Below are 26,761 nucleotides of genomic sequence, written 5' to 3' on the forward strand. Positions count from 1 at the left end.
CTCAGATCGATACAATATAATGCGAGGAGCATTAGAAGGTTATCTGTCCATCCCCGAGGCCCTCTCCCCACTAATTTTCCCTACATTTCTGGTTGCACCTGCATTTTCAAGATGATTCTTGACTTTGAATTCCCCAAATGGTAATATGTAATATTGGAAAATGCAAGCCACCCAAAAGCTCTTGAAACATTCTTCTCCAAGATTTTATTTTAAGATGACAGCGAAGTGAATTGTTTTCTAGAACAGAGTTATCAAGTACTCAGATTTACTTCAAGGACTGGCTTTCCTGAAGCTCAATTTGAATCTCCTTTGGAAGAAACAAGTAGAGGATAAAGAGGTTGTCTGTGAAGTAAGCACTTAAGCACAGTGTGTCAGACAAAGAACCTACTAAGAATACCATCAAAGGATGTTTTTCTAACTATATATAAGGGGGGTAAATTTAAGCCTATGTATAAATGAAAATTTATACCCAATGTGTTTCTGTAAATTTGCAGAAGAGTTCATTGCTAATTAAAAGGTTAATGGGCTTAGCTTTCCCTTTTCAGAAATCGAGTACTTGTTTTAATACATCACCGAGAAGCAGGACAAAGTGAATGGCGTGACCATATTTGGCCATCTTAAATCTGTGCTCAGATTTCCTGTCACATATTGGCCACATAGATTTGTGGATGTTTGACTCCACCGTGTGGTGCACTGGTAGTTTTACTACTAAATTTAAATCTGTTAAAAAGAGTCTCCCTTTTTCTGCCTTTCAAGATAGTTTGAGATTCTCAGGTATAAACAAATTCCAGCATTAAGGAAATGTGTGCAATGTGTAAAACATATTGACAGGTATACTCTTATTATATGTAAAAGTAGATGTAGAGCAAGGCACTTCCTTGCATTCTATTTGCATTTAGGACTGTAGGGCAGCAATGAGCTGCCTCTGCATGTTCATTGACCAGCTATCTGTCATAATGAGCAAATTGAGCCTTCTGATTCTAGATCAGATTAAACATATTTTACTTTTTTATTTAGTGTCATGAACTTACAGGAATAAAGTTTAACCTTTTAGACAATAAAACTACATACTGCTAGAATATCAGAGCATACGTTGATTCGAGTATTTTATTTCAAAAAAATAATTCTTAACCAAACCAAATTCTTAAATCATATGACTACAGCATCAAAATGCCAGCATATTTAAAGAGAGGTTTTTATTAAAGTACAGAATTAAGATGACATCTTATTGATTCAAATAGAGTAAAGCAAATAGAGAAAGCTCTTCTAGATATAGAAATTTTATCTTCTGGATATACAAATCAAAAATTTAGGCCATATTTCAAAAATAGTATGACTAAATATAAAAAACCCTATGAGTGTTTCTTCGAAACAACTTTACAGAATAAAATCATCAGATTGATAACTGCGGAGAAGCACATGGCATGAATAGAGTTGTTTACTTTATTTTCCTAAAGAACATTGTGAAATACAGAGATTTAGTTTTATCACCTAAGGTCTGGAAGCAAAATTCCAAGTACCCAGCTTTGCACCCCAGGCCAGTCAAGTCAGAATCTCTAGGTGGACTCAGTCATCAGAATTTTTCGGAACTCCTCCCCACCCTGAGTTATTCTAATATGTAGCTAAGGTTGAGAACTTTCGAGAGTTCATTACTGGTAATGGCTGAGTAGCTGCAGTCTCTTTTTTTCACATCACACTTCTCACCACTATTTGACATTCTCACCTATGGCGGTGACAAGATTTCAATGGGAGGAAGTTGGGGTGGAAGTCAGACTTTGGTGACTTTCCTATATTGATTGTTTGCTTACTCTTATGGGAAATGAGTGAAAGTAGAAAATGTAGCTGAGAACTCCTACATGAACGAATTAATTTAGACAAGTAGAATTTTCAGTATGGATGTTTGAAGATGAACTTGGCTTAGTTTTCTTATTTTCTTCTTTTTTTCCCCTAATTCCACATATGTTAATGTGCCAGTTACCTTGTATGTATCTCTAAATCATTGTAGGAGCCGTGATAACTGTGTCTAAATAGCCATGTAAATGTCTGTAATTCCTAAGACTACATAGATACTTCAATCTGTATTTTTTTCCCTTTTCCAGTAATCTCATATTTTGAATCTCCAGTATGTAAGAACAGTCTAACATGGGTACCTGTTGAAATGCTCCACATCATTATGTGTTGATGATGCACATTTTATAGAGGAGAGTATGACCCCAATACTCATATTACCACTAGAAGCAGTGGGGTTGCTTAACAGTGATTGTAATAGCTAAATTGTTCTAGTTCTTTTGTCTGGCAGGTTCCTGATCCCATATTTTGCAGCCTCATATCCCACAGAGTAGATTTATGTTCATGAGTAGAGGGGGAAAAAAGGAACAATTTAGGAAACAAACAAATTACCATCAAAGGAGAGGATCTCATAATCATCATCGAAAAGGTCTCCTGTATTTTGCTTATCAAGCTAGGACTTTTGGGCATTCCAGGTTCACTACAGACCAGATTTCTTCCTTCCATCTCTTTTTCCATCCCAGTGAATATCAATAAAGAGAAATGAGTATCAATAAACAGAAAGGAGGGATCTTCTTTTTACTAAAGAAAGCTGTTAATTTAAGATGATTGCATTAGCTGCGCATCAAAATAATTCATAACTGAGGTCTTCCTGTATTTAAGCTAAATCTTCTAACTCACTTTAAATATATTTGGCCATATTTAAATGTAAACATTACAAATTCTCAAAATCAGTGCTTAAAAAATAAAGACCTAAATGCAGATTTTGGTCTATCAGATTAAGTTTATGATTTCATTATGGAATAAGAAAGACTTTTATAGTGGAAATAGGCACATTTGATTGCCAAACGACTCAAAACAGTCTAACTTTACAGCCTACCTCACTGATTTATGAATTAGACAGTATAAACTTACATAGGGAAATTCATTCTGGATTTATGTAATAATGAAATAATTTAATCACAGAACAAGAAAATGGAGAGCTATTATAGATATTTGGGCTCCGATGTTAAACTCCACATAACCATAACAAATAATTTCCTTTCTTTTACCCAGTAATATAGATATAATGGTAAACACAATGCAATGAATTTTAAATCTGTTCTAACACTGAAATGCTGCCTCTGTGTACTACTATATAGAACTGGTTACTCCCCAATATAAAATGACTATTATTGTGATTTTGACGTTTGTTTAATCGTGTGGGAAATAATCACAAGCAAGAGTTGCAGAAGATGTGAAAGATTATATTTTTTTCATGTTCCACATTTTTTTTAAGATGTTGGGGGTAGGAGTTTATTAATTTATTAATTTATTTTTGCTGTGCTGGGTCTTCGTTTCTGTGCAAGGGCTGTGTCAAGCGGGGGCCACTCACTATCACGGCCTCTCTTGTTGCGGAGCACAGGCTCCAGGCGCGCAGGCTCAGTAGTTGTGGCTCACGGGCCTAGTTGCTCTGCGACATGTGGGATCCTCCCAGACCAGGTCTCGAACCCGTGTCCCCTGCATTAGCAGGCAGATTCTCAACCACTGCGCCACCAGGGAAGCCCCTCCACATGTTTTAAAAGTACAAAGTATCCAAGATCCTCGAGTACATTTTCTTCTTTTAATTTTAGAATATGTGTTGTATGTGGCCATTTCCCCTTCTTGCGGATGTAATATCAAAATTACTGTTTAAAAATGACTCGTCTAACAGTGTTAAATTTCTCCATTCGTAGTCTTAACCTCACATCTTCTAATATTTTTCTTTCTGAAATATTTTAGTTATTTTTTTCCCTCGGAGTCATTTTCTTTATTTGATGTGAGAAAAGCTTCAATAATTATTTGATACAAAGTTTCCTTTTTTCCATTAAATACTTTAGGCAGTTACGGCTTAATTTTGCTTGCCATTTTCTGTCATTAATTTGATATATGAGAATGGTCTGGTGAGGTAAATCATGATAAAAAGCCCTGCTCTCTGCTCAGTTAATTGTAAAATGCTATATTGGAAATGTCATTAATGTTTGATTGATTTTTAGTTTTCTAATTTGCCCTTTACCATCTCTAATGGAAAAAATGGTTATATTCATTTCCACTGTTGTTTCCTACTTTCAATATATAGTGCTAGTTGTGAACATAATTACTGTATTGTCAAATGTCTTTTTTTGGTAAGGGCATGACGATATAATTAGCTTTATATTATTTCACTTTTATGGAAAACATCTAGTGATCCTGAGAAATATTGGATTGAGAGCTCCTTTTAGAGCATACATGGGTATTCTGAATCAGCAGCACTCATTTGCTACTTCCTTTCATTTTGTTTCTTTTACAAATTACTGATTTTATATGAAGCTGACAGTTTCACAAGATCAGTTGTTTATTTTCTTCAAACACTTATCATCCGTATGCTAGTAGATGTATATTTTAGGTGAATATAGAACTCAAATAGTACAGTCTTTAGATCTTTAGCAGACCTTAGAAATCCGGTAGCCAACTATGGAAATCATTATCCTTTGGATGAAATCTTCCAATCCCAGTGTTTTCTTCTACATTAAAAAGTTTTTTAAATGTTATTTTTTTCATTGTCTGATTATAGTATCAGGAAAGACGATGTAATATTCATCTTTTTTTTTAAGAGGAATTTGTAAATGGGAGATTGTCCATTTTACCTGTAATTTTCCATAATACTGTTATTTAAACAAATCACTTATCTATTTCACAATAAGCCTGCCCTAAAGTGATAAGGATTTTTAAATTATGTAGTTCCAGAATGATAATCTGATGACCTTAAATAAAGTAGGTGGTAAAAGATATCCTAAGTACAAACTAAAGATGAATTATCACTTGAAAGTAAGAATTGTGGAATCAGTTTTTAAATGTGCTAGCTAAGTATAAGTGTGATGCATGTTATACAGCCTTCCCAAAGTAGAATCAATTGGAAATAGATGTCCATCTTATCTTATCTTAATAATGAATTAAATTGTTATCACTAAATATATACATTAAGTACATGAGATAGTTCTTCCCAAATCTACTTGTGTGATATACTCTGCCAAAGAAAAGCAAAAGGATAATTTGAGCAAAGAACTGTATCCCTCTTGGATATTAATGCATATTAATATATAAAATATTCTGAGAAGTTCTGTAGCACGGACACATGGTTATCCTTAATTTACAAAATATATTTAGCCCCTGTGCTCCTTTCATACATAATATACTCAATTTATAAGGAAATTTTGATCTCTAATCCTATTGGAATCATACTACAGATAGAATTTTTCTAGAAATGCTGCCTATAAATTATGATAAAATCTAAGTTTTGTATGATGTTCAACCATCAGTTTTTTCAGTTTTAATAATTTTAGTAGTGGTGACCTTTCTAAGAGTATAGAAATTCATCCTCTCAGCAGTCTATGTAACTGCTTGATATAAATATGAACATTTCAAAGTCCATATAATTCTTTGCATTGAAACTTCCAAATTGCCAAACTTTCCCTTCACATGTTACATGGTCTTTCACATCCCCTTGTGACAGATAAAAGTTAAGTTTTTGGTCATGTGTTTTTGTAAGTTATTGTTGTTCCTATTGTTTATAAGTCATGACAACAGTATGGCTCATCTGGAAAAATGTGGAATTAGTCATCAGAAGACCTGTGTTTCAATGATCACTTAAGTTATTTTGGTTTTCTTTTGTAATGCTATGCTACTGCAGGCAGCTCTGAGGGGGCAATCTTTAAGAAAAAAAAACTATACAAATTACAAATAGAAAATTAAATACAGTTATAGAAGAATTCTTTTTGCAAGTGACCAGCCCTGAAACTTAAGGTTCAGTAGCTTTTCATTAATTCCTCCTCTAGATAGTAAGTTTTACTCTACCCAAATCCAGTTCTACTTCCGTGAAAGTAAGTATTCACACTCTGCACACTCCAAATTCAGTCTTTTCTAGTGTGGTTCCCACACCTGGAATGAATTCCCATTTTCTTATTATCTTATCTACCCCTCTGAAACCCCCTTATCAGCCATATGGAACTTAAATTACGCCAATTTCTTAAACTTTTACCAGATTCTATAGTAGAAATAAATATTTCTCTTCTCTTGTATGGCATAGCATGATTTTTCCATTATATTGCATGCATTTCTGCTTTGTAATTTACTTGTATCTCTATGTTCCGTTTCCCTAGAACAGATATTTTTTTAAGAATAGGGTCAATGGTTTGTTCTCACTGTGTGGAATAAGGTGGTAGACGCAGAATCTCCTTCTTGAATTGAATGGATAAGCTAAGTATTATTAGTATGCAAATAAGATTAGATGTCTGTTTTTTTCTGATAAATGTCCAATTGGAGGATATTTTTATTTTTAAATCATAATTTAAGAGTCAGTATAGTTCTTTAAAGGGCATTGAATTTGCTACTTCCTAACTTTATCTTGGACAAGTCAACATTTCTAATCTCATTTGTAATTGTAATTTAGGATGGTAAATACTTACCTTAGTTTGATTAGATAATTAAATGAATATATGTGAACTGTTGGGACATAAGGTCACACAGATGTCCATTTTGGTGATGATGATAATAATGATTATTTCTTTCAGTGCTCTTCTCTCACCCCTCTAGTATAAAAGGCTAAAGGAATTAGGTGTATATTTCATTTTTTCCTCTACTATATATACCTTGAGTGCCAAATGGATGAATTAGTTAAAAACATGTGGACAGATACTGTTACAGGTATATAATTTGGGCCCTCTTCTCTCTCTGAATATCTTTTTAATTTTTCACTCATCATTTTCCTTTCCCAGTTTCTGTAATGGCTATGCAACTTTCATCACTTTCCTTTTGATTCCTCCTCAATCCTCTCGTCTCTCATCCTCAGCAGATATCAAGGGGCTCATGCTTATAGACAAATGGTATATAATGACACTGACAATTTATGAGTAGATATTTGTGCAGACAACTTGAGCAGGTATTTTTACATATACTATCGCCTCTAATCTTTTTACCAAAACCAATATAGTTGTCTACTGCAGACATGAGAATTTTCCCAGATACTCTGCCTACAAACTATGATAATGCTTCATTGCTGGCTTGTCATTATCACCATCAGTTTAGAGATGAGAAAATTGAGGCTTAAAAAAATTTGGTGCTTTGCCCAGGTGGCAAGTCAGAGCCCTGAGATTTAAATCCAGATTTCTCTTAACACTATTCTGATTCCCAGAGAGCATCAAGTAGGAAGCATTACACTTTCTGCTTCTCCACATCCAAAATCTTTATGTATTACCTTTGGCTTCTGAAAGAGTGGCACCTCTCCACCTGTCAATATTTTCCACTGATTATTGATCTTTGCCCTTCACTCCATTTCCTCTCATTTCCTCCAAGGTTCTTCTAATCAATTATCTTCATATATGCTTTTAAAAAAATGCTTTGTCCATTGGCTTCTTTCATATGGCCTTAATACGTGTTCAATTCTCACTGACCTACATTTCATTATGTGGGGAGACAAAAGTCTTCAAAAATGATTTAAACTGTTTTATAAGGGTATTTCCTTGTCCTTAATCAGTCTTCAGCCCTTGAAAACCTGATTTCTGCTCTTACCATCTACGGATTCTGTCCTAGCTACAGTGCTCATTGACCAGCTAATATGCCCTTATTAGTACTTATTTCATTTGATCTGTCTCAAAATTGACATTGTTGACCTCTCGCTCATTCTTAAAGCTCTCACAGCACTTGATTTCAGTGGCACCCTCTCTCTTTTCTGGTTGTTCCTCTTCTTCTCTTAGACTGTTCCTTATCTTTCTTTGGTGTTTCCCTTCTTCTCCCATCCCTAAATTTTTCTGTTCTCCATGGTTCTCTCCTGACCCTCCCTTTCTATTTCCCTCTAATGTTTGAGTGCACTAAAATAAATACTGTTTGTACAAGTGATGCTGCTTCTTTTTTTAAAAAAATGCACACACATATGTAGCTATATATGATTAATAAAATACAAATTCATATCAAAGTATTACTGAGTTTATAGAAGAATTCTCTCATTATGAATTGCCTTAATAGTTAGATTAAATATTAGCAGTAAAACCATTATCTGTGATTCTGATCACTTTTAAACTTTAAACTTTATCTTCATATTAAAAAAAAACTAGACACTTTTCATTTAGGCCATGAGGTTATTTAATACCTCATTCCCACCTACGTTTCTAGTTATACTTCTGTGGATGTGTATTAATTCTCTATGCATTATTTCAGTTCTCCCAAACTCTTCATGTGGTTCAGTGCCTTGTCCACACCTTGTTTTCCATCATTCAAGAATGCTTTTGTTTTTAAAACTCTCATCTCCTTGCATATCCAGTGTACTCTTTAGTACACTTAGGTACAAGTAACAAAAATGAATTAACTAAAGCCAAAACAAAAATGAGGGAAGGGAGCTGGTCATAAGGGCACAGGAATGTCTCATGGAAACCAAGGGCAAGAATGACGTTTTTACTCAGGAAGAGACTAGAACCTGTGTTTTGGTCACTTGTAACAGCAAATTATCATTTTCTGTTAATGGTTTCGTGGATTGAGAAGGCTCAGCTGGATGGTTTCTCTTGGGGTCTCTCATGTGATTGCGGGCATTTGTTGGCTGGTACTACGGTGACTTATAAGCTCAAATAGGCTGGATGCCCAAGATGGTTCCCTCATGTCTAGCATTGATGCTCACTGTGAGCTGAAAGCTCACTTGGGACTATTCACTGAAACATTTCTCCACAGCTTTTCTATGTGGCTTAGGCTTTTCACAGCATGTCAGATGGGTTCCAAGAGGGGGCATCCTAAGAGTGAGTGTTCCAAAAAGGCAGAAGTGGAAGCCACTAGGCCAGTTAAGGGCTTTTCCCATAAATGGCAGAGCATTACTTGTGCTTTGTTTTACTGGTCAAGGCAATCATAAGGCTGACCTAGATTTAAAGAGGTGAAGAAATAAACTCTACCTCTTAGTGGGGGAATGGTAAGAGGAGTATGTGGTACGGACACTGTTGTTGCAGCCATCTTTGGCAGATGCTATCTGCTTCAGCCTATTATTGAAAGCCATCAATATTTTTGTTCCTACTATCTCTTTCTTACTTCTCTCTCTGGTTATGGATCTTTGCTCTTCCTAAACTGACAGTGCAAACTAGAGACTTCATAAGCACAGTATCATACGTGACACAGTTCCAAGCGCCCACAGAGCTTGACCAGACTTTCTCCTGTCAGTTCCAAGAGAGTCTGATGGACATAACTGGGCACAGGCATTCTTTATGTTCTAATTTTCCATGATTTGGGGGTGGCCAGAGTTATGTGACAGAGACATGGCTGTTATTGGCCCACCATTTTGAGGGGGTGAGACTTTTCCACCTGAGAAGTTAAGATCATAAACCTCCTAAAGCATCTGATGCCCCCAGCAATGCTTACTAATTATTCATAGTCTACTTTAACATCACCTCTCCTATGACATCTATTAACTCTCCTGTAAGTATTACTCTACTGTGTATACTCCCATTAAATTTTTTCAGACTCCTTAGTATTTCTAGGTGTATGAACAATGCTATGCACTAACATGGATCCCTAACCCCCAAATTCTATGGTTCCTGGAGAATAGGTACATACCACTATTTCTTATGCAACGTCGTAGTTCAACCACTGAAGATACTATATATAGTAAAATATATATATATATATATATGGATTTGCTTGAGTCTTTGCTCTTCTTTATTTTAAACCAGAATTCTAATTACTTAAGTAATTTGTAATTACTTTGCCTTTGTAATTATTAGAATCAATATGCTAAGGAATAATATTAAGGTGTATCTGTACATTTATAACCTTGTATTCTGAAAAACTCCTTCACCACTTAACCCATTTTCTTGGAGTTTCTCATTACTCATTTCAGGGCTGTAGTTCTCTGTGGTAACTGCTAAGCAAACTGATGTTATTTTCTAATAATATGTGCCAGAATTGACTCCAATTGGTGTAAATTAGGTTATATTAATATGCATTATACAAATTGTTTTGCATGGAAATTTTATGGGTCCTGTGGTATAAGTTAATCATTTTCTTCTCTTATTTACGATAATCTGACAATGACTGAATTTTAAATTAGAATAATTTGACCAGTAGCTAATTTTTGCTGGATCTGGTAGAAATAACTGAATGAATTTATTGTTTTTGTCCCTGCACACTACCAGATTTGACCCACTCCTGTAACTGGCTCAGAAGTGTATAAGTCAAATACAGACATACTTTTAAATACAACTTGATCAAAAATGTCCGTACTCATTTTAGAAAATATATAAATATTTTATATTTATTTAAAGTTTAAAAAACAGTCTCTGCAGGAAGCTATTAAGTACGTATCAGACAAAAAGCAAGGCCAGTCGAGACATTTAGCTTCCCTTTCCTAGATACATAGCTTCCCTGAAATTTAACTGAAATATGGCATAGAATTTCTGAGTAAAGATCACTATTAAGGAATATTGTCCACATTCAACTTTCTCATTATGCCTATCGCTGCCATAGTTGGCCTTTTTTAAATAAAGGCTAACATCTTTGGTCAGCTTTGAATGTAAATACAAAGATAAAAGAATATCAATTTCACATATTAGATATAAATAGATACTTCCTACTGAAAATTATATCTGAAACAGCTATTATCACTGATTCAAAAGGATAATTTATTTTTATTAATAAGCCCAATAGGAGATAAATAATTTCATTTTTGATAACTTTTGATAAGTAAAAAAATCAATTTATTGTCATTTTGAAAGAGGCTACATTGTAATAATGTTTTGAGAGAGTTTCAAATTCCATTTTCTTGGAAGGTGAGTTGTTCTTTGCAGTAGCTTGCAGAGTATGCTGACTTATAATGCTGTTCTCCCAACAGAAAATCCAATCTGATTTGACAAGTCATGAGATCAGTTTAGAAGAAATGAAGAAACATTACCAGGGAAAGGAAGCTGCCCAGAGGGTACTATCCCAAATTGAAGTGACACAGGTATGTATTATTCCATTAACTAAGGAGCTTGTTTTAGTTGGATATTAAAATATAGTCTATATTAGATAACCTGCTTATTAGCAAATTGGAATTAAGGGCATTAGTTGAAAACTACAAATAATATATAAATGATACAGACTATTTTGAATTCTACCTTTTAAGGATAAAATAGGTTAATAAATTGTCGTTTATTTAGTATCACTTTAAGAACAGTTACTGAATTCTTCTCCCAAATGCATGTATTCTTTGTGCTGGACAAATGAAAAAAGGGTTTCTTCAGTTTGTTTTTATTTTTATTCTTGTATATCTTCCAGAATAAAGGAAGATATGTTAACAAGAATATGACTGGTTATTGTTTGGAAGGCAAAATTAAATTGGTGCTTTTTCTTTACAGAAAAAATTGCAAGATGTTTCCATGAAGTTTCGATTATTCCAGAAGCCAGCCAATTTTGAGCAGCGTCTACAGGAAAGTAAGATGATTTTAGATGAAGTGAAGATGCACTTGCCTGCATTGGAAACAAAGAGTGTTGAACAGGAAGTAGTACAGTCACAGTTAAATCATTGTGTGGTACGTATTTCAGATGGCAAATATGCAGCTACCCCTTGACTTTCCTTATTGGAATAAGGAACAATATTTGGTATAAGAACAAAAATTAGCACAGGTGTATTGAGAGACAAGAACTATTACTGAAGTAGTAGCCACTTAATACCTCTTCTGAAAATGTCTTCTTTGAGTCTATAATTTTTCAAGGACTGCGCAGAATATAAAGGAAATTGCCTTTGTTTAATTCTTATGGAACTTTGAAAATATTTTTAAATGGAAATCCTGGAAAGAAATAGGTTAGTCTGCAAACAGCAACAACGGCAGTATCCACAGTAATAAAAACAATTCTAGAAATGAGTGCCAAGGAAGCTAAGTGATCCACCACAAGTCACCTTTAATTCTCAAGGCCACATATTAAATGAGAGAATTTAAAGACAAACAGCAAGTGAAAGGCAAAAGCAAAATTCCAATCCAGGCATGCTTACTCCAAACCCTAGTATCTTTCCATTAAATATCAGGGCTGGCTATGCAGTGAAATTCTGCCAGACCACAAAGACAGAATAAAGAGGCACCGACTATTAGCCTGTAGTGTAAATCTTCACTACGGGGATTTAGAGCAGTGTTCTTTGTTCCACTTATTGAAAATTCACCAAGTCAGATGACTCTTCTGATAATGTAAAGCTGAGTTATGAGGGCATCTACTAGAGTAAATATAAGTATTATTATAAATGTATGTGTACTATGGAGTATCAGGGTAGAAATTCACATAAAATAAAAACACTGAGTGCTGTTAACATTAATGGGAAAAAAGTTTATTTAGTACTTTGTGTTTAAGTATTGTTCCTGCTTCTACTCCATAACATAAATGAGAAAGAAACCCTTGGGTACATTTCAATCATATCATTATGAATGGGAAAATATCATTCTTATAAACAGAAATTTTCTTTGTGAAAAATTATGGAGTAATTTTTATTCAGTAACGTAGCTTAATAATACAGGCTGCATTTCAGTGGCATCATTATTATAAATATTCTCACCCCCAAAAGAAATTTTGAATATCATTTTATATATTAGCTGGTATTAGATAAGTAACATTAGGAATACATGGGAGCATATTTCATCTTACATTTAAAAAAAAATTGAAAGCAAAATGACCCATGTACATTATCATCATGGCTAAGTATATTCACAAAGGGAGAGCTGTTCATTCTTTTCTAGGAACAGGTCTCTAATGGTACCTCATAAAACTTGTCTGCTAGTTAATATGAACTGCAAAAAAAAAAAAAAAAAAAAAACCCTACCTGCACCCAGGTGTTACTATGCCCTGACTCAGTACAGAGGAAACAGATCAAAGTATTTACTCAATCTGGTTCTGGTTCTGGTTTAAATGTCAGGACCAATTCAAGTCGTTCTTCCATAAGGATATATTTTCTTCACAACTTTTGTAATTTTTCATTACTTAAGATGCTCTCTCACATATACTATAATCATGGCCTTTGCTTTCAAGTAATTTTTGTTCTATTAAAAAAAGTCTTACAGGGACTTCCCTGGCGGTTCAGTGGTTAAGACTCCATGCTCCCAATGCAGGGGGCACGGGTTCTATCCCTGGTCACGGAACTAAGATCCCATATGCTACATGGCGCGGCCTTAAAAAAAAAAGTCTTACAAACATGAACACAGACAAATATAAAGACTGTTTTCCTTTCTTAATGCTAAATATTTTATCTATTGAATGATACGATGTAAATGGCTATTTAGTACTTTGAGTGAGCTTTCCTCATAAAGGTAAATAATTGACATTTAAAAAAATTTAAATAGTAAGTCATTTGGAAGTATCTCTGATTCCAAAATTCAAGAATTCAGTCCCAGTGTGATAATTAATGATTTAAATGTTTCTGAATACCCAGATATGTTTATAATTCCTAAGATAGAAGTAAATGAATTAAAAAATCATATGGAAAGTTCAGAAAGAACTCACAATTATTAATAAAGGAATAATAACATCAGGCAATCATCAAAGAAGGAATTAAGGTGGAAATATTTATGTATGTAGCCTTAATGAATAGGATAATTGCTTAGCATTTACAAAATGCTTTGTTTTAAACACTGATTTTAAACTGAAAAGAAAAAAACAAACCTAATTTCTTTCCTGACTCCCAAATAACAGCAATTACCTACTAGCAACTTTATTTCTTAGTACCAATAAAATAAATATTTGTTGTTCAGACTCACCACTGAACAACTTAATGCAGCAATGTATAAGTAAACTATTACATATGCATGTATACATATAGACATATACATATGGACATGTATGCATGCATGCATATATACATACATTCAAATGCACATATCTTTCCAAGTAAAATAACTACAAGGGAAAGCTATGACATTTGTTTCATGAGGATTTGTTATGGCAGTATACTACTGTGAACCAATATATGTGTTCTTTATAGTTGTGATGTACATGTGAGTTTTACATAATATTTTATATCACTCTATAGTTAATTAATCAGCCCCATTAAGAAAATAAATTTGTATAATTAATTAACATTTAAAATTACCTTCCCTCCTTATATATGATTTAATATATATTGAAATTATGGTCTGGAAATTTAGATGTTTTATCCCAACTATAACGTAGCACCATGAGAACAACACTGAACGTGTCTGGCTTGGCCACCACTGATTCTCTAGTGACTCAAATACTGTCTGGTATAAGCAGGCACTCAACAAATACCTGGAGAATGAGTAAATGAATTATTCCAAACTCACAGCTAGAATTATATAATTGTAACATTTAAAAACTTGGGTTGGCCAAAAAGTTTGTTTGGTTTTTACTGTAAGATGGCTCCACTAGCACTTAGTTGTGTTTAACTTCATTCAAAACAATTTTGTTAGATTGTATTGTGACAGCTGTCATATCAGCATGCATCTAAAGAAACCACATCAAAATTGGTGACTTTTTGTGTAGCCATTTTAATATTGAAGATGGGAGAAAAAAAGCAATGTTTTCAGCATATTATGCTTTATTATTTCAAGAAAGGTAAAAATGCAAAAAAAGATTTGTTCAGTGTATGGAGAAGGTGCTGTGGCTGATCAAACATGTCAAAAGTGGTTTGCCAGGCTCCCTGACTTCAGACTATACTACAAAGCTACAGTAATCAAGACAGTATGGTACTGGCACAAAAACAGAAAGATAGATCAATGGAACAGGATAGAAAGCCCAGAGATAAACCCACGCACATACGGTCACCTTATTTTTGATAAAGCAGGCAAGAATATACAGAATATACAGGAGAAAAGACAGCCTCTTCAATAAGTGGTGCTGGGAAAACTGGACAGCTACATGTAAAAGAATGAAATTAGAACACTCCCTAACACCATACACAAAAATAAACTCCAAATGGATTAAAGACCTAAATGCAAGGCCAGACACTATCAAACTCTTAGAGGAAAACATAGGCAGAACACTCTATGACATAAGTCACAGCAAGATCCTTTTTGACCCACCTCCTAGAGACATGGAAATAAAAACAAAAATAAACAAATGGGACCTAATGAAACTCAAAAGCTTTTGCACAGCAAAGGAAACCATAAACAAGACGAAAACACAACCCTCAGAATGGGAGAAAATATTTGCAAACGAATCAGCAGACAAAGGATTAATCTCCAAAATATACAAGCAGCTCATGCAGCTCAATATAAAAAAAACAAATAACCCAATCCAAAAATAGGCAGAGGACCTAAATAGACATTTCTCCAAAGAAGATATACAGATTGCAAACAAACACATGAAAGAATGCTCAACATCATTAATCATTAGAGACATGCAAATCAAAACTACAGTGAGATATCATCTCACACCGGTCAGAATGGCCATCATCAAAAAATCTACAAACAATAAATGCTGAAGAGGGTGTGGAGAAAAGGGAACCCTCTTGCACTGTTGGTGGGAATGTAAATTGATACGGCTCTATGGAGAACAGTATGGAGGTTCCTTAAAAATAGAACTACCATATGACCCAGCAATCCCACTACTGGGCATATACCCTGAGCAAACCATAATTCAAAAAGAGTCATGTACCACCATGTTCATTTCAGCTCTATTTACAATAGCCGGGACATGGAAGCAACCTAAGTGTCCATCAACAGATGAATGGATAAAGAAGATGTGGCACATATATACAATGGAATATTACTCAGCCATAAAAAGAAACAAAATTGAGTTATTTGTAGTGAGGTGGATAGACCTAGAGTGTGTCCTACAGAGTGAAGTAAGTCAGAAAGAGAAAAACAAATATCATTTGCTGGCACATATATATGTAATCTAAAAAACAAAACAATTGGTCATGAAGAACCTAGGGGCAAGACAGGAATAAAGACGCAGACCTACTAGAGAATGGACTTGATGATACGAGGAGGGGGAAGGGTAAGCTGTGACAAAGTGAGAGAGCGGCATGGACATATATACTACCAACCGTGAAATAAATAGCTAGTGGGAAGCAGCTGCATAGCACAGGGAGATCAGCTCCGTGCTTTGTGACCACCTAGAGGGGTGGGATAGGGAGGGTGGGAGGGAGGGAGATGCAAGAGGGAAGAGATATGGGGATATATGTATATGTATAGCTGATTCACTTTGTTATAAAGCAGAAACTAACACACCATTGTAAAGCAATTATACTCCAATAAAGATGTTAAAAAAAAAAACTGGTTTGCGAAGTTTCATGCTGGAGATTTCTCACTGGATGATGCTCCAGGGTTGGGTAGACCAGTTGATGTTGATAGTGATCGAGACACTTTTTGACAACTATCAATGTTATACCATGCAGGAGATAGCCAGCATACTCACAATATCCAAATCAAGCGTTGAACATCATTTGCACCAGCTTGATTATGTGAATTGCTTTGGTGTTTGGGTTCCACATAAATTAAGTGAAAAAAAAACTTCTTGACTGTATTTCTGCCTGCGCTTCTCTACTTAAATGTAACAAAAACGTTCTGTTTTCAAAACAAATTGTGATGGGCGATGGAAAGTGGATACTGTACGACAGTGTGGAACGGAAGAGATTGTGGGCCAAGCGAAATGAACCACCACCAACCACGCCAAAGGCTGGTCTTCATCCAAAGAAGGTGATGTTCTGTACATGGTGGGATTGGAAGGGAGTCCTGTATTACGAGCTTTTTCTGGAAAACCAAATGATTAATTCCAACAAGTACTGCTCCCACTTAGACCAACTGAAAGCAGCACTTGACAAAAAGAGTCCAGAATTAGTCAACAGAAAATGTATAATCTTCCATCAGGATAACGCAAGACCGCATGTTTCTTTGATGACCAGGCACAAATTGTTACAGCTTGGCTGGGAAGTTCTGATTCATCTGCTGTATTCACCAGACATTGCACCTTCAGATTTCCATTTATTTCAGTCTTTACAAAATTCTCTTAATAGAAAACATTTCAGTTCCCTGGAAGACCGTAAAAGCCACCTGGAACAGTTCTTTGCTCAAAAAGATAAGACATTTTGGGAAGATGGAATTATGAAGCTACCTGAAAAATGGCAGAAGGTAGTGGAACAGAACAATGAATGTGTTGTTCAATAAAGTTCTTGGTGAAAATGAAAAATGTATCTTTCATTTTTACTTTAAAAACTGAAGGAACCTTTTGACCAACCCAATAGAAATCATATAACTTTTAGAAATGATCTTTATAAACTCGGAATGAAGAATTAAATACATGTGTTATGTACCCTTACTTTGGTAAGTATAACTACACAATATGCATGTCTTTATGTGTACATATAATTACAAATAGAAGCATTAAATCAACAGAAAATGCAAAAGCTAGGTATTGACCACAGCTGCAAAATGCTACTCCATTAAAACTGTAACCATAGAATAGCATTTCAGGTGATCTCTACTCCTGTTTCTTTTTATTAATAATAGTATGAACTAGACACTATTGCTTATTATTCTGTTTTGTTTTATGTTTTAACTTAGAACTTGTATAAAAGTCTGAGTGAAGTGAAGTCTGAAGTGGAAATGGTGATCAAAACTGGACGTCAGATTGTACAGAAGAAGCAGACGGAAAACCCTAAAGAGCTTGATGAAAGAATAACGGCTTTGAAATTGCATTATAATGAGCTGGGAGCAAAGGTGTGTGCATGCTGAAACCATAAGCACTGGCTACTTCCCACTTTCCTTATATATTGTAAAGTAAGAGTCAGTAATTATGCATAATTAATGTCTTAGGAAGGCTAAATCATTTACTCCCTACAGAGAGATAGATACATGGATACATACATAGACAGAGAGAGAGATAAATTCCAATTTGCAGTTCTTAAGAAACAGTAATTAATCAGCGAGGGTCTTCTTTTCAGTCTACATTAAAAAATATGTACAGCTCAGAGAGATTTTTATTGGTCCGTCAGATAATTCTAAAAGGGTTTATTTGTTCTAAACTTGCCCCTTCTTTTCATTGTCTATATTTACTTGTGATGACTCAAAGGCTGGTAATTTTATAAACTAATATACCGACTTATATTTAGGTACAGTGGAGTTGATACATTCTACATAGAAAGAGCTTTACTGAGACCAGTGGGGAGAAGAGAGTCCGTTTTTACGGCTCAGGTTCCCAACTTTATTGAATATAACAACATCAATGAGAAAATTTTCACTTCATCTTAGACACAAATGTAAATGCTTGCCCATATTTGAGAAGTAGCCATGCAGAGTTAGAATTCTAACATTGCACCCTGAAAGTAGATTGAAGGTTATGTCTTGAAGCTACAAATTGCAAATTACTTATCACAGAGAGAAAGTGAGTTTTAGATTCAAATGAAAATCTGAAAATCACCATTCATATTAGTTGATAGTCTTTATTTTTATATTTTAAAAACCTTCTAATTTAAAGTTTTGAAAGAGAATTAGCTGTTTCAAATATAAATTATTGTCTGGGCCTTTTCTTTGCCTTGAAGAATTTGCACAAAATCTTTGCCTTTGCAAGAGTAAACTTAACATAATGTAGAATAAATCACTTTGAGTTTAAAACAATAAAAATGACATTAGAGGACTCTTAGTGTCCTGAGTTGATTATTATTAAGGAGTGAATGATTCTTACAATGATGTGAAGACCTCTTTATCCCTGAAAATGTATATTTGGAAGTGTATGTTTATTTAACCATTTGGCACTGAGTAATATCGTTAAAGCAAAATGAACAATTACTAAGAAATCATAATTAGCTTTAAAAGCATGACAGAACACAGCAAAAATGTGGGGCAGGCATTTATTTTTGAAATAAAGATTTAGAAACATAAGCAATAAAGGGAATATGTACAAATATATTATAAAATGGCAGAAGTCATGTATTCCTTTTCTGAGAAAAAATTGTTCATATTTAAGTCTTCCAAGCATCTTCAACAATAGTGGTTTTGTTTTATGGAAACAGAGGATATCTTAATGTATTATTCTTTTTATATAAATATACAAACCCTTCTATTTTAATGGTCTTCAGAATTTAAATCATTTTACTTGCCTCAGTTCAATATATATTACTCTTTTGGATTAGTCAGCTTAGGCTGCCATAACAAAATACCATAGACTAGGTGGCTTAAACAAGAACATTTTGTTTCTCACAGTGCCGGAGGCTGGTAAGTTCAAGATCAAGGTGTCAGTCTAGTAAGGACCCTCTTCCTGGCTTGCAGACGGCCACTTTCTCACTGTGTTCTCACATGGTGGAGAAGGAGGGGGAGTGGGAGGGGTGGGGGAAGGAAGGGGAGAAGAGGATAGGAGGGATGGAGGGAGAAGGAGGGATATCTTTTTCTTCCTCTTCTAGTAGGGCCACAATCCTATCTGATTAGGGTCCCACCCTGTGACCTCATTTAACCTTAATTACTTTCCAAACACTCTATATTCAGGTACAGTCACATGGAAGCTTGGGCTTCAATTTATTAATTATGGGGGCATTTCAGTTCAGAGCTTGACAGTTTTCTTAACACAATTTTATTAGTTTGGTTAATATCACCAACTTAGCTTAATTGTTCAATGAATAAAAATAGAGTTTCTTATATCTAAATCTATTTAATTTTATTGAGTGATATTACACCTAGCACCCGAGATATAATAATACTTACAGTTCCTGTATGCTTATTATATTACAATATACATAAATAGCAATATTCATTTTAGCCTCAAATGCTCATACTCAAAGCCTCAATACTCATGTCAGCCTCACTTACATTTTTAAGCGTTCATGAAATAATGATTTCTACTGTGGGTGGCACTATTTTAAATGTATCCTTTCTCCACCAAAAAAAAAAAAAAAAGTGTAAAACTCAATTTTCCTTAAGATGACAGTGTCTCCTGTTTTATTAAAACCTATTTATCTGGATATAAACAAAATAGAATAAATAAAAATCAATAATGCATTAACTCTGGGAAGATAGAATTTCTTTGAAATATTGAATCTAGAATTCTTTTTCTACCAATAATGCATAGAAAAAATAACTATGCATAGGAACACACCGTAAGGTGTATATTTTTTCTCCCACATACAAGTAAAATCCTTGCACTCAAAATGCAGATGCTTTCACTTCCCTGAAGGGAAGAATAGAAGGGAAAATCTGTAAATTAAAAAAAAAAATTGAATTTGCAGCCTCAGCAACTAAACAATTTTTTTTTAATGTACGCACACCTCTGTTGAAGAAACAAATTTTGTTGAGTATTTGGAATTTTTCTCAAAGTTTCAGGGTATTTATCTTCATTGAAGATAAAATTCTTTAAAGATATCTTTGCCATTTTTTTCATGCTTATGGCTGAATTGTTATTTTGTTTGTAGAATATATAAGTGTGTGTATATATATATACACACGCACACATATAAGTGTGTGTGTGTGTGTGTGTGTGTGTGTGTGTGTGTGTATATATACACGTGTGTGTGTGTGTGTGTGTGTATCAACAAGAGATAAGAGATTCTGGGCTTTTTATTCAACCAGCCAACTCAGAAGATGTAGGCACATCAGGAAAAGTGGTGGAGAAACACAAATGTGTTCATTTTCTGTGTGAGAACATGGAACAATTTGACTTTGAGGGTCTTAGTTTTAAACACTGAGAACTGGAACACAGGATCAAGTCATGATTTCTCTATTAATGAGAGTGAAAATTGTGTTATGGTATCAAATTTTGTTGCCCCCTTTGGGTAATAAATGTATATTTAAGGAGGAAGTGACCTATTCTTTGTGTTTTTGTGCAAAAGTGAGACACTTTAAAGATGCAATGACAATAAAATTGGCTATTCTAAGTATTTTATAAATATTTTTGCCTTTGGAGAGAAATAGTATTCTTTCCCCATTTTGATTCCTTACCAGTAAGGGCAAGCCTCATTTGTAAATGTTCTTGCCTATCTCTTTGACAGATGACTGAAGGGTTTCTAAAAGAAACGTGTCATATCTTCAGTTTGATTTATATCATTCTATTTATTTAAAAAAATTTGTCCATAATTTATTTTTTATTTATATTAGAGAAAATAATAGCTTTTCTTTCTACCTGATGCAGGACACTATCTTTTGGAGAAACGATCTCATCTTCCCTAGACTGTGCTTATTCACTATTAATATTCAGAATATATAATTTTTCTAAAATATTATTTTTAAAAAGTAAGAAAAAGGTTATTTTAAAATGACAAAAATATGAAATTTCCAATTAAGTAGCTAAAATTAAACTTGAATTGAAAAAGTAAACCAAACTACATTTTATTATCATTCTTTTCAGGTAACAGAAAGAAAGCAACAGTTGGAGAAATGTTTGAAGTTGTCCCGTAAGATGCGAAAGGAAATGAATGTCTTGACAGAATGGCTGGCAGCTACAGATATGGAATTGACAAAGAGATCAGCAGTTGAAGGAATGCCTAGTAATTTGGATTCTGAAGTTGCCTGGGGAAAGGTAAAACCTATATCACTGAAGGTTATTTTTAGCATACATGAAACATACAGCAATATGATTTTTCAAGGAACTGTTAGTGTGCAACAATAATAGATTCATAAATATTATTGTGCTTCATTCTTCCGTTCCTCAAAAATTCATCAGTAGTTTAACTATATATTTCAGGAATACAATAAAGCTAGTGGGAAGCTTTAGCAAGTGTCTCTCCAAAGCTTGTTTAGAATTAGGTAGGTTATAAATAAAAATATATTCATAAAAATATATACATCCTTAAAATATATACATCAATCCTTAAAAATATATACATCATTAGTCAGAAAGTCAGTCCAAAGATGAGATTCTATGTTCCCTAGCTTGCCTAAGAGACTATTCAGGTGGACCCCACAGCCACGAGGAAGGCAAAGATGCAGAGACTGCAGACAGTTGGGCAGGACAGACTCACAAGATCAGCAGATTGTTGATGTCGCAGTCATAGAAAAAATCTCATGGGGTCTGTATGACCACTATCGTTTCCATCACCAAACGGCACGGGATTTCCTTTAATCCTCAACTGGTAGATTCTCGCTGTTTCTCTGACAGCCATTCAGACATCATTGTTCTCTACAGTTCAAGGTCAAGGCACTAATAGCATAATATTTTTTTTCAGTTGATATATTACTGCATTACTTAAAAGTGTGTTGATATAAAGTAAATAGTTGATATTAATAATATGTTTTCACCTTAAACTTTGCCAAGCCTTTGGGCACTTAGAAAAAAATAAATCATAGCACACTCTGCCCCCTCATTTTTTTAAATTAACAAACATGTGCCTGCGTTAACTAGATGTTTAAGAGATCTGTGCTTTATTTTGAATTCAAGAAGCCTATCTAGATTATCCAAATTTGGGAAATTTTAATTGCATTATGTAAAAACTTAGTCATACAATGAGATCAAAACTGAAAACTGATTTTCTTTATGTAGATTCAGATGACAAGTAGATGTAAAAATTTGTTACATACAATTTTTGTCAAATAAACATTAGGGAATAAATGTCTTTTTCTTCCCTTTCAGAATAGATTTGTTGTTAGAGATAAGATATTTACTTGGAGTTATTAGTTCAGGATCGTATATATTGTGAGATTATTACAGTAGTGAGTGTACAGAGGGTACAGATTAGAAGTTACATTGGCCTTTTATTTCCCCTTATCACCCAAACAAACATCATATTTCTGTGTGATAATTTAGTTGGGATCAATGACAATCATGTATTTAGGTGCAAGCTGGGCTGTTATAAGAAATAAGCCAAAATTCCATTTGCCAGATCTTAATCACATGATCATATCTAGCCTTCAGGGAGGGTGGTAAAAGATGGTCTCTATCTGGCTGGGTAGCCAGTGTGTCCTGCTGAAATGATGAGTAGGTCTTATACTAAAATGAAGAAAAAGAGAATGCATTCTCAGGGACAGACAGCACTTTTGGCCAGAGCAGTATCAACTTTTCCTTTTCCATCCTAAGATAAAGACAGAGAAGTCCTGAATGATCTATCTCTCTCTATATATATGACCTACTGATGGCAGTTTCAACCATAAGTACTCATAAATTTAAAAAAAGCCCAGAAAATATTTATGATCTATTAAAGTATAAAATATGGTAAAACATCCATGGGACATGTAGAGGATTCATGAAAATGATCCAGGCTTCATTCTGTCACCCTTCCCTTAATGCTAGGGACAATATATTTGGTTGTTCATACCCAGTTTAATGGATATGTTAGTTTACTAGGGCGGCCTAACAAAATACCACAGACTGAGAGGCTTAAACAACAGAAGTTTATTTCCTCACAGTTCTGGAGGCTGGAAGTCCGAGGTCAAGGCTTTGGCGGGGTTGTTTTTTTCTGAGGACTCTCTCCATATCTTGTAAATAGCTGTCTTCAGATGGTCTTCCCTCTGTACATGCATGTCTCCCAATTTCTCTTATAAGGACACCAGTCATTTTGGATTAGGGTCTACCCTAATGACCTTTTTTTTTTTTTTTTTTAACTTAATTACCTCTTTAAATGTCCTGTCTGCAAATAGGGTCACATTCTGAGGTACTGGGGTTAGGACTTCATCATATGAATGTTGAGGGAACACAATTCATCCCATATTAGTAGAGTAGCTTTCTAAATATAATGAGGAATGCTAACATAATGGTGCGCAAAGGAGTAGAGCTATACATGAAGGGAATTTGAACAATTCTGACTACAATTTATAACTGACTGAGGTGAAACTACAGAAGTATGCCACATATGAACTCAAAATTCCAGAGTCTCCATAAGGTCATTGAATATGTCACCTAAGGAGATATGTTTGCTTTAGCCTCACCATAAACTCATTAAAATATAAGATAAAGAACTTGGCAAGGTTTTTAGATAATCCTTGTCATGTTAGAAAGCTTGAGTGCTCTGGAGACGGCTCAGCTTACTGAGTCTATCTGAAGCATTTTCCATAAAACTCTGGAGCAATACTAATTTGAGATCCAACAGGAAAAAAAGGATAGAAATCTGGCGTTTTTCTTTGTCTGTATGATAATTTATCACTCTTTCTCGATCTTTTGAAACACTAAGCTGCTAATGATATACTTTTAGACCCCTTAGTGGTCAAATGAAAAGGATACACATTTACATCTTAATTACATAATTTTTAATAAACTCATTTGGAAGGTGCTGAAGCTTTTTCAAAAATTACAGTCATATAGTAAAAACATGCGGCTTACAGATATAAAGCAGTCACATTTATGATAATGATTCTACTTTCTTAAAATGAAAAAAAAGTTAAACTTTCATACGTGAAACCCCATGACTCCTTAGTACATTCTCATTTCAAATGCTTTCTTGGTAGATGGAGAACTTGACTCAGACTGTTAGTCTCACCTGCCATTTCAAAAGATAAATGTCAGACTTCTTTTCAAAACAAATTCATTTATTTATTTTTGGTTTCTTTTTATTGAAGTATAATTGGCATATAGCATTGTATTAGTTTAAGGTGTACAGCATAAACGTTCGACATTTGCATACACTGTGAAATGATCACCACGGCAAGTCTCATTACCATCTGTCACTATGCAAAGTTACAAATCTTTTTCTTCTTGTGATGAGAACTTTTAAGATTTACTTTTTTCACAACTTGAAAATTTGTAATATAATTTTGTCAGCTATAGTCACCATCCTGTACATTACATCCTCATGACTTACTTTATAACTGCAAGTTTGTACCTCTTTTTTTTCATTTCCCACGTTCTTTTTATTTTTTCTATAATGTAGTCAGTAGCACAAGCTTAATCACTTATTCGAAAATCAAGTGATGTTCTTTCCACCTCATGCATCATCAACAGCAATAAAAATCCTGAGATTGGGACGTTTCAGGCAGCATTTTGATACCGCACTAGGTGGAAAAAAATCCAACTCTTTTTTTTCTTTTGCATTTTAGTAGTCATTGGCGTTTTATTTTTTCTTTCAGTTTTACTGAGATATAATTTACATACAGCACTGTATAAGTTTAAGGTGTACGCCATAAAGATTTGATTTATGTACATCATGAGATGATGACCACAATATGTTTAGTTAATATCTATCATCTCATATACAAACAAAAGAAAAGAAAAAATTGTTTTCCTTGTGATGAGAAAACTTAGCATTGACTCTCTTAAGGACTTTCATATATAATATACAGCCGTGTTAATTAATCATGTTGTACGCTATATCCCTGAGTACTTGTTTATGTTAAAACTGAAAGTTTATATCTTTTGACCACTGTCATCCAATTTCCCCTCCCCCAACCCCCTACTCTGATAACCATAAATCTGATCTCTTTTTCTACGAGTTTGTTTGTTTTTAAAGTATAATTGGCCTACAAAACTATGTTACTTCCTGGTACACAATATATTGATTTTATATTTCTATATATTACAAAATGATCACCATGATGTCTAGTTACCATCTGTCACCATACAAAGATTATTATTATTTACTGTATTCCCCACACTATGTATTTCATACCCATAACTCATGTATTTTATAACTGTAAGTTTGCATCTCTTAATCCCCTTCCCCTATCTTGCCCCCATCCTCTGGCAACTGCATGTTTGTTCTCTGTATCTATGACTCTGTTTCTATTTTGTTATTTATTTTGTTTTTTTAGATTCCACATATAAGTGAAATCATATGGTATTTGTCTTTGTCTGTACCTCTTGAGTGCCTCCTTCACCCATTTCTCCCACACCCCAACACCCCTCCCCTCTAGCAACTACCAATCTGTTCTCTGTAAGTTTTGTTTTTTTGGGTTCCCCATATAAGTGAAATCATATGGTATTTGTCTTTCTCTGTCTGACTTACTTCATTTAACATAATACCATCAAGGTCCATCCATGTTGTAGCAAATTTCAAGATTTCATTCCTTTTTATGGCTGAGTTGTATTCCAGTGTGTGTGTGTTTGTGTGTGTGTGTCTGTACATCACATCTTCTTTATCCATTAATACATCAGTGGACACTTAGGTTGTTTTCATATCTTGGCTATTGTAAATAGTACTGCAATGGACATACAGGTGCATGTATCTTTTAGAATTATTGTTTTCATTTTCTTTTGATAAATACCCAGAAGTAGAATTGCTGGATCATATGATAGTTTAATTTTTTTTTGAGGAACATCCATACTGGTTTCTGTAGAGACTGCACCAGTTTACATTCCCACCAACAGTGCACTAGGGTTGCCTTTTCTTTACATCCTTGCCAACACTTGTTATTTCTTGTCCTTTTGATAATAGCCATTATGACAGCTGTGAAGGGGTATCTCATTGTGGTGATTAACATTTCCCTGATGATTAGTGATATTGAGCATCTCCCCATGTGCCTGTTGACTATCTGTATGTCTCCTTTGGGAAAAAAATATCTATTTAGATCCTCTGCTCATTTTTTAATCAGATTGTTTTTTTTCTTACTGAATTGTATGAGCTCTTTATATATTTTGGATATTAACCCCTTATAGATATGTGATTTGCAAATGTCTTCTACCATTCAGTAGATTGCCATTTCATTTTGATAATGGCTTCCTTCACTGTACAGAAGCTTTTTAGTTTCATGTAGTCCCATTTGCTTATGTTTGCTTTTGTTGCAATTGCCTTTGGAATCAGATTCAAAAAATATTACTAAGACTGATGTCCAGAAGCTTTACAGAGTTTTATGGTTTATGGTCTTACATTCAACTCTTTAATCCATTTTGAGTTAATTTTTGTATATGGTGAAAGATAGTAGTCCAGGTTTATTCTTCTGAATGTGGTTGTCCAGTTTCC

General features: G+C 34.2%; 1 protein-coding gene across 1 annotated transcript in view; it reads left to right on the forward strand.

The window, feature by feature from the left end:
- LOC141277574 (dystrophin-like) overlaps positions 1-26,761 on the forward strand; it is a 119,465-nt gene that overhangs the window by 58,658 nt on the left and 34,046 nt on the right. The window contains exons 7-11 of the mRNA XM_073798898.1: positions 242-349; positions 10,865-10,975; positions 11,370-11,543; positions 17,517-17,672; positions 21,286-21,456. Of these exons, the coding sequence (XP_073654999.1) occupies positions 242-349; positions 10,865-10,975; positions 11,370-11,543; positions 17,517-17,672; positions 21,286-21,456 (720 nt within the window). The remainder of the gene's footprint in view (positions 1-241; positions 350-10,864; positions 10,976-11,369; positions 11,544-17,516; positions 17,673-21,285; positions 21,457-26,761) is intronic.

Source organism: Tursiops truncatus, chromosome X (assembly GCF_011762595.2).
Source record: "Tursiops truncatus isolate mTurTru1 chromosome X, mTurTru1.mat.Y, whole genome shotgun sequence".
NCBI classification, from domain to species: domain Eukaryota; kingdom Metazoa; phylum Chordata; class Mammalia; order Artiodactyla; family Delphinidae; genus Tursiops; species Tursiops truncatus.